We start from the raw sequence: 10,000 nt of genomic DNA on the forward strand, positions 1-10,000 counted from the left end.
TGGGACAGAAAGATGAGATGAAAGATGTGAGAATTTTACAGGTGTGATATATTATATATAATCTTTATACCTTCTTTATAAACGTGCCAGTTTAGGGTTAGGGTTAGATATTGATACACCTCCATTAGTAATCAGTTTACATTTGCTCCGTCCTTTATCTCTTCCTCTTGTCCTTTGAGTCACGGTCATGCCACCCACTGGTGTAATCTGACATGGCGTATCTGACCACCAGCAGAGGAACAGACGTGTCGGTGTGGTTCCTCCTCACCTTGTTGTGGTAGACGCTGCTGGTCTTGGCCACAGCACACTGACGGTCCACCAGGAAGCAGTACCTCCTCCGCTCCTCCGACAGAGCGTGCTTGTAGCCCTCGGCGATGTAGTTGTCCAGGTCGCTCTGTTTGTTGCTGATGGCCTCGACGTACTGGGGAGAGGAAGAGAGAAGATGAGGTGACGCGGCAGCAGGTGTCTGTCGGGACGTTGTCTCACCGGTCGGTTTGAGAGCAGGATGCCACAAAACAGGACAAAACCTAAACCAGAGTCAAACACGTCAAATTCACTTTAAATCAAGTTTACTTTGTGATTCTTGAAGCGTTAAAATGACATTTGAAACATTCGACAGCAACATGAAACTTTGATTTCAGCAGATAATGGACTGTGCTGCACTTAGCACTTGACATATAAAGAGTCAGACAAATGGTTTGTCGTCTGTTACGTGATCGTAGCGTCTGGTTTTCTGAACTTCAGATGAATTGTGTCCTGTCTTTTAAACCCATTCACCCTCCGTCCCTCCATCCACTCAGCTCACTTGAGTCCTGGACCAGACTCTGTCCTCCGGTTCACTTGTATAACAGAGAGCGTCTGAAGATTCCCACAGTGTCATGTAATGTGCAGCAGCATTCTGCCGGTGCCAGACAGCGCAGAGCTCCAGCACGAGGTGTTAATGATGGAGGCCGAGAGGCAGCAGCCTACGCAGCGGCATGAGACTGGCTGGTCAAACAAGCACCACCGCAGATACATAGAAACACTGCCGATGACAAACTGATTTGAAATGAGACGGAAGAAGTAACTTAACGCTTTTCTATAACCACCATCACACGTTGAGCATCACCACATGTGATGATTAGATCATTAATGAGGCCGTTTCATGAAGCCACTGGAAAATATTTCTGCCTCCGCAGCAAACTGACATTAACATTTAAACTGCATTGAATTAAGGAGCCAATCTGTGATCTTGAACCAAATGAGAGAGGAAGCAGTTTCTATTTCCGCGTTAAATTCTTTAGAGAAAAGACTTAATTTAAACTTTACCTCGGGGCCTGTATCCAAACAGCTTCAGCTCAGTCTGTCAGTGTGTGTTAAACACTCACTGTCCATAACCTCTTCAGGCAAAGTGAGAGGGAGACGACATCCGTCCAATGATCTACTGTCTCTGCAGCTCAGTAATTAACCTAATGGTCCAGGATTGACAGGGAAGACGAGACAACGCAGGAGACACCAGCAATTAATGTCATCCCTTCGTCCTTCTACACAGACGGATGAGGGACGAGGGCAAGAAATAGGAAATGTAAAGAAACTGAGTCATGAAGATCCAGATTTTCTAATAATGAAATTATTCAATTATTTCATTGGTTCAGTCAGGGGATATTTACATTTCTATTTTATTTAGACTATTTTAAAATCTAAATGATACTACTTACTTTTACGTTATGATAAACTGATGCTTTAATAAAGACAAAATGCTCTTATTTTTCCTATTTTAGATCAAGGACCTTTTTATATTTATCTTTTTATAAGAATGTTTTTAGGAGATAAAATGACAGAATATCTCATTTATATTACAGTGTAGTTTTTCACTGGGAAAATGTGTATAAAATAAAAACTGTTTTTGTTAATAGTAGTTGTTCCCTTTGGTTACATCTAATTGGAGGTTCATAGTTTATCAGTCTTATTTTATCACTAATTAATCAGCTAATCAACACATTTTTCTCAGGAATTATTTTCAGTATTTTAGTTTTGACAGATAATTAAGGACAAAAAACAACATGATCTCATTTCAGTACCTCCTCACACTCTTCTACAATCTAACGTAGGTTTCACTGGGGTCCAAGTTAAATGTTAATCTATGGTTGAGCAACAGAGTCAAATACATTCTGTCATTCATGACTAAACGATTCCATCAAATCCAAACACAAGGGGAAGATGAGTGAAAGGAAACCGTCATCATCTGCCTGAATAACAATGTAAAAGAAGTGAAGGTGTTTGACGTGGGCGCACGGAGGCTGAACACGCACTGATCCCCCACAGAGAAACTTCACATGGTGATCAGCTGCAGAGGACAATGAAGGCCACAGATGAGTCATGCAAACAGCGGAGGAGGTAAAACGTTCAGGTAGCAAGAGAAAAACACAGCGAGCGACTGGTGATCAGATTCAGACGAGCATGTCCGAGGTCGGGGCCAACACGATGGAGCTGTCAATCAACAGAGCCTGAGTGACAGGCAGGCAGCGAGACGGGGGAGACGGGGGAGGGAGAATCTGCCGGAGGAGTCAGACTCGGTGGTTCTGAGAGCAGGTTGCAGATACACGTAAGAAGGAAACCGAGTCGTTCTCTTACAGTCGTGATTATTCAACCTGACTGGAGTGAGAGCTGCAAACAAAGAAGACAACTAGAAAGCAGAAGCTGTCCAACCCGTCTCTTTAACCCCCGAGCACAACGTCCTCTTCACCTGGAATCAGACCTGACGTCATCTGGTCCCAGTGAAAAGATAATAAGCAGAATTTAAAGTCACAAATCAGAATTTCAACCATTTAATAATAAAAAAAATTTGTTTTCACATTTCTCCTGACATTCAGCCATGTTCATGCTGGTACAAACCTTTGTTTATGTACCAGCATGATCATGTATGTAGGCCAGGAGAGTTTGTTATCGCTCTATGTCCCAGGAGAACTCAGATACTTATACATTAGTAGATTTATGCACAGCAGCTCAGTTCCTGCTCCATTGTCGAAGCAGCTTGGTTACATCAGGCAGTATGTGGGTGTTTGCATGTTGCCATCGCGCTCAGACACCTAATTAGATTCCAGCTGCCTTTCATGCCGCTGCCAATCAGCGGCGCTTCGCCTGAAGCACAAAATATAAAATGGGGCCAGAAGCCGCTCCTGGTTTCTGCTGACGCGAAACACCATCAGCATTTCAGACGTGTGCGGGGAGGGAGAGCGCGTGCGGCCAGCGTTTATTGACCCGTTGCATTTTAAAGATGTTCTGCACGGCTGCTTCTCTGGCTGCAGGGGCTCTGCCCTCATGCACTGGAACATATCGATCAGTGATTGTAAAATAATGTTCTAATAAATTCAAATGGAACCGACGCCCGACGGTTTCCACATTCTTTCCACGCTGCTCAAACGAATTCAGACTGTTTGGATTTTCCTCGGCTCGATATCTGAAACTGACAGTGAAATAGAAACTGCAGAAAAGATGAAAGTAATAACAGACAATTGAGTTAACGGGCTCCAAAACTCCAAGTCAGCTCTGAAAGAATGGATCTCGGGATGAAATGGATTTTGCAGCTTCTGGCCTGATTCCAGTCATAATGTTTACAGGGAGCATGTCTATGACTCATCTCAGCTGCAGGGACATTTCTATACTTTTCTATATGGACAGAGCCTGTAGATTGATTTTATGGGATAATGATTTCAAGAGGCAGAGCTTTGGTTGTCAGGGTTCATCTGGGAACAGCTGCTACTTGTTGAAATGTTCCTCAAACAGCCAGAAACAATACATTAGTCAGATTTCTCAGTACTTCTCATGTTTATTTATTAAAAATTCATGATTATTGTGCCGTTGCCTTGTGCAGATTAATTCATGATGTGTGGCTAATGGCCTCTGAGTGGGCACAGCTTGTTTATTCTCTTTCTTGTGACAGGTTTTTAGTGGGACCGTTTCTTGGAATGTTTTGTGCCTTTTAAATAATTTACAGATCAAACCTCGGGCAATTAAAGTTGATGACAGGAGCATAAAGAGTCCGATGACATCTGTGTGCGATTTACTGAGGAAGAACCGAGTCATCTCAGAAAGTCGAATGAATTATAGTTAGTTTGGGGCCAAGTTGCTCGTTCCAGCTGATCTTCATCACACTTCTCTTTTCCTCACTTCATCCCTCGTTTCTGTCAAGCAGCACTTCTCCATTGTTCCTTTGACACAAACAGCTCTTGTGTCATGAAGTGTTCTCGCCTCCTCTGATCTCATCCCGTTAAATATGTGTCAAACCTGTTGTTTTACATTAGTTTCACGCACAGCAGGATATTCTGGCTTCCTCTGCACCGTCACATGATAACTGTGTGTTTGATTGGTGTTACTACTCTGAGCTCACGTGTAGGGAACCACGAAGGGAAATGAAATGTTAAAATCATTTGCTGTGTTGTTTTCCTTTGAAGAAGCAGTTTATATAAATATATTATAAATAAATGCAGATACAGAGAGATCTCTGGTACTTCAACAAGAGAAGTTACAATGATTCTCATCTTCTGCTCCACTGATCTTCCTGGGACCCCAACATGGAAACCACTGACTTTATATCCACATCACTTCACTATTTCAGCACTAATCACAATGTCTGGAGTCAATAGTGTCTGAATTCTTCCTCATCACAGAATCATAAGTGTGATGTGATTCATCAGACTGTACATTGTGCTCAGACAGCAGCTCAGTGTTTTGTTTAAAAGTTGGACAATGGAGAGAAGCATGAAGAGAGAGAGAGTCACAGCCTCATTGGGACTAAATAAGCAACAAACACACCGTCGGCCATACGTACACATGCACGTGTTGACTCTGGATCAAAACGGCCTTCCTCCTAAACAGACATTTCTGTGCCTCTTGCAGTCTGAAGAACAAAAAACTCTTCAACTTAATCCCACGTTCTTTGGCCCAGAGTTGAACTCTCAACTAGAATTCACTGCATTTTCTAAACAACAGTCTGAGGTGTCTGAGGAAACCGACGAAGATGAGTGAAAGAGAGTCTTGCTGGAGGTAATTAAGACAAACACACACTTGTGTGTCCGATTTTGGACGGGGGGGGTATCAGCTACCGGGGGCTCAGAGGGGATCCGAAGCTGTTGAAGTCCAGAGGAGCTGCAGGACTTTGGGGCTGAATGTTCCTGCGCTGCTCCTCCTCCTCCTCCTCCTCATCGCTCCCGGATCGATTTTTGTAACGACCGGCCCAGCCGCCCCCTTTCCTGCTCCACCAGCCATCCATCACAGCAACACTAACAATTACACAATAATTACCTCCTCTGCTGCTCCTCCAAGGCAGCGCGGGGCGACGGCCTCCGCCTCGGGAAGTGCTGCACAATTAGCCATTAACCCCTGACACCATGTTTTCTCTGCATCGCAGTGATGAGTTCAAACCACAGCTCTGGCCACAGGTTCAGAGGAGCTGTGTCTCAGCTCCTTCCTGTGTGTAGTTCTATTATTGTGTCTAATTACCTCCTATGTTTGGTCTGCGTTTGGTTGCAGGATTATTTCCATGAGGTGTAGTGGGAGTGTGGGTTAAAACCAGTCTATGGGTAAAACCAGAGGAAGAACTGATTACAGGTTCACTTTCTTTCACATCGAGATGGGAGGTTTTCAACATTTACTTTGATTCCTCAGTGTGTGTCTGCAATATGGTGCAGAATAAAAACAATAACAGTTGCCTACAGTTGCCTGCACACACACACACACACAAACAATATAAAAGATAGAAAACACAAAACTCCTCTGGCCTCCTTATGCTCCTGATTGAGCAGCTTGGCTGCAGCGTCTCCTGTGCAGGTTATGTAAGCGGCCCGCCCACCATGTGTCCCCACTACACCTACAGGCCGGGGCACAGAGACGTGCTCCGTCTCCTCACGCCTCTGCTGCAGCAGCAACATGGAGAACAACTCCTCACTCAACTCATTCTCCTGTCCGACTTATCAGAAACTAATATCACGCTGATGAAGAGCAGCCACTGATGAAACCATGAACGTTGTGGGAGCACGTTGGCAGAGCTACACAGTAAATGTAGTGAAACTTGGATTAAACACTAATAATGTACTTTTTAATAACTGTATGAGGTTTCAGATATTTTCATATGTGGTAACAATCAAATCTTAAATCAGTTCTTTGCTTGTGGCTGCAGCCGGCTCCTTGTGTCCTGTTCGACACAGTGAGCTCGAGTCAGAGCCTTCTCCATTTCCCTCCCTGTGAAGAAGCTCGCTGACTGCGTGCGCCCAGTGGGGGGTCCCATCCCGTTCAGCTCAGCACGTCCTATCCCATCAGCACCAGCAGCAGTCACGGATTACCTGCTGCACTGAAGCTCAAATCCCATCAGGAGGAGGGGAAAGCATCTGAAAGCCAGCTCCACGTGGAGCAGAGTGTGTGGTGTATACAGACGACTCAGCATGGGGTCACTCAAGGTCTGCGTAGGGGATCCAGGCCCCGACTTTACTGAACTGGATTAATTAAATTAATTTTCTGCAGAGGCTGAGGTTATCACCCACATACGGGCTGAATGGGATCATATGTTCATTGCCCCAGCGGCTGGAGCCATGTCCTGTGTTTTGAACCAGTGGTCCTCAGCTGGTCCTAAAGGTCACTGGTCCACAGAGGAGTCACTAAACCAGAGAAGCACCAGGATCTACATGTTTCAGTGACACACACACTGACCTGCATCTCCTTGTCTCCGTACTTCGAGGGGTGTTTGCTGCCCTGGCTCTTCCGGCGCAGCTTCTTCAGCTCGGCCTGGCACTTCTCCAGACTCTCCCCTTTGCCCTTGTGCTCCGTCTGGTACTTCTTCAGCGCGGCCTGAGGGGGGCAGCACACAGTAAGCAGGGGGCACGCTGGCATGTGTCCACATCCACACAGGATCTTTTACACTGATGTACATTCATCTCAAACTGACAAGTGGTGCCTCTGATTTACTGCCTGATGACTGGGAAGCTGTAGGAGGGCGGAGCTGCAGTTCCACTTCCTCTCAGTGGTTTTTAATCTGTCCTCTCTGTCCGCAGCTGGTTCAAAGGTCAACATTGCTTTGGATTTATTGAAACTGCCCACAATTTATTGGACTTCAACTTTGCTAGAGCAGCTGAAAACCTTGCTAGCTTTCTTCAATTATAGTACAAATGACAAAGTTCTGACAATCAGTGATTACAAGTTTAAATTTATTTATTTTCTACTCGTTTAAACTTTGCATATTCACAGCAGCCAAACTGTATCCCAGCATGCACTGGGTGCAGGGTACACTTCATATATATATGTATGTGTTACATGTAACATACAACTTGAAAAGAAAATCATCAAATCCCCGTAACAATCAGAATGACAATCATCAGTTTGATATATTCCCTTTTACAATGAAATATTGTTTGGGATTAAATCCAAACTTCACCATAAATTAATTTGTCTATTAAAATGTGTTTTTGTTTTTTTTGCAAACCTCTAGTTTCCACAGTCTGAGTCATGATTCACGAGGACGAGTGGGAAGTAATTTATGTAACTTGCTGCAGTGGTTTGGATGAAAGCCGGTGGGAAATTAATGAGAGAGCGCATTTTATCTCTGGCCAATGATTTTATGAGAACATGGTTCATACTGCATCTTCATAACTTCACTGGCGTGAAGGACAGTAACACGGGGGGGGGATCTCCTTGAACTACAATGATAATGTTGGGTGCTTTAAAAAAAAGGCATAAAATGACTGAAACAGGGAGAAATAAAACTGGAATTAATTAATCTCTAATTCTGTACAGTCAGAACAGTTCTGAAAACAAGTTGCAGGTCGATCAGTAGTGTAAAACGTATTTTAGGGTCTTCGTTTTACAGCTAGCATCTGTTTCTCTTTAGATCTATGTATACATTATTAACAAAGATAAAGAATAATGACTTTCATTAGCATGAGGCTACTGCCGCTATGACTCATGGGATCTGTAAAATAATGATCTTTCTTAAAACTGCATTAATTGATTATTTTAAGGAAGTAGATTAGCCTTAATTCATAATATCACATAATTATATATTAGAAAACAATTCTCCTTTTAGCTCTGGTTTGGTTTCTATCAGCACCTGAGAAAAGGATCTGGCTCTTCAGCAGCTAAGTGGGAGCTGGATTAATACGTGGGTGGGATTTATATAATGTATTTAATTGTTGATGAAGAAACAGGTCTCACATTCAGGTAGCGTGCGTCCAGCTCCACCTTCTTCTCCAGCTCTGTGAGCAGCTCGTTGTGGAAAGACTTCAGCTGCAGAACACACACAAACCCTCAGAAACAACACAACACACAACAAACTAAACCTCACGCTGTCACACACTTAGCTGCAGCGGGTTATTAACAGGAATGTGACCCTGCAGCGCAAGAAGGAGGAATGTGTTCATTATTCTGAAATGTCACAACCAACAGAACGGAGACGATGTGAAATATGTTCAAACGTCAACTTGTGTGTGTGCATTTGTGTGAAGTCAACCAGTTGTGAATATTGTCTTGTTTGCATCCAGGGTCATATTCTGCACAACAATCTGCTAGAAATACATCACGTATTTAAATGATCATCAGAAAGAAATTCAAAAGCTCAGCGACCTCTCACTCTCTTTCTTTTCCTCTCATCCATGTGGGAGGAGAGAATATTTACTTAAACTTCTATCAGCAGGATGTTTGCTGAAAAAGCAGAAACTAAGGAAATTAGATCGTCAGGAGAACTGGAGTCAACGCCTGAGTTTCAGTGAAGAGGGAGGTCAGAACCGAGCCGCAGGTCAGAACCGAGCCGGAGGTCAGAACCGAGCCGCAGGTCAGAACCGAGCCGGAGGTCAGAACCGAGCCGCAGGTCAGAACCGAGCTGCAGGTCAGAACCGAGCCAGGTCAGAACCGAGCTGCAGGTCAGAACCGAGCCACAGGTCAGAACCGAGCCACAGGTCAGAACCGAGCCACAGGTCAGAACCGAGCAGCAGGTCAGAACCGAGCTACAGGTCAGGACCGAGCCGCAGGTCAGGACCGAGCTGCAGGTCAGGACCGAGCTACAGGTCAGGACCGGGCCACAGGTCAGAACCGAGCTGCAGGTCAGGACCGAGCTACAGGTCAGAACCGAGCTGCAGGTCAGAGCCGAGCCGGAGGTCAGAAACCGAGCTACAGGTCAGGACCGAGCTACAGGTCAGAACCGAGCTACAGGTCAGGACCGAGCCACAGGTCAGAACCGAGCTGCAGGTCAGAACCGAGCCACAGGTCAGGACCGAGCTGCAGGTCAGGACCGAGCCGGAGGTCAGAACCGAGCTACAGGTCAGGACCGAGCTACAGGTCAGAACCGAGCCAGGTCAGAACCGAGCTACAGGTCAGGACCGAGCAGCAGGTCAGAACCGAGCCACAGGTCAGAACCCAGCCACAGGTCAGGACAGAGCCACAGGTCAGGACCGAGCTGCAGGTCAGAACCGAGCCGGAGGTCAGGACCGAGCCACAGGTCAGGACCGAGCTACAGGTCAGAACCGAGCTGCAGGTCAGAACCGAGCCGCAGGTCAGGACCGAGCTACAGGTCAGGACCGAGCTACAGGTCAGAACCGAGCCACAGGTCAGAACCGAGCCACAGGTCAGAACTGAACCACAGGTCAGAACCGAGCTACAGCTCAGAACTGAGTTACAGGTCAGAACCGATCTACAGGTCAGAACCGAGCATCAGAGTCCGTTTCATCCCTGGAGAATAAATACACATCTTCTCAAAGCCTAATTTGTAAATTGCACTGCTGAACAAAACATCCCTGCCCTGGATCGGTGACACCCATTACTCAAATGGACGAGGAGACAAGTTGAAATACTCTTTATAAGATACTTTGAACGGAGACTGAAGCTGATCCTCACGTCTTCTCTGAACCCACAGTTCCCTGCTAGTGTCGTAACTGACCAATTTGCTCAAAGGTCCGTTGCAGAATTAAATTGAAAAAGGATTTCAGTCTGTAATGGTTGTAATTTACAAGAGAAGATCAGTAAACCAGCCACATGGGAA

General features: G+C 45.3%; 1 protein-coding gene across 7 annotated transcripts in view; it reads right to left on the reverse strand.

Moving 5' to 3' along the window:
• The window catches only part of baiap2b (BAR/IMD domain containing adaptor protein 2b), a 53,923-nt gene that overhangs the window by 12,245 nt on the left and 31,678 nt on the right, over positions 1-10,000 (reverse strand). For all 7 annotated transcript variants that reach the window (XM_035146742.2, XM_035146745.2, XM_035146744.2 and 4 more), the window contains 3 exons: positions 8,182-8,253; positions 6,685-6,822; positions 269-421 (listed from right to left, as the gene is read on the reverse strand). In XM_035146742.2, coding sequence (XP_035002633.1) covers positions 269-421; positions 6,685-6,822; positions 8,182-8,253 — 363 coding nt within the window. The remainder of the gene's footprint in view (positions 1-268; positions 422-6,684; positions 6,823-8,181; positions 8,254-10,000) is intronic.

Source organism: Hippoglossus stenolepis, chromosome 21 (assembly GCF_022539355.2).
Source record: "Hippoglossus stenolepis isolate QCI-W04-F060 chromosome 21, HSTE1.2, whole genome shotgun sequence".
Lineage (NCBI taxonomy): Eukaryota > Metazoa > Chordata > Actinopteri > Pleuronectiformes > Pleuronectidae > Hippoglossus > Hippoglossus stenolepis.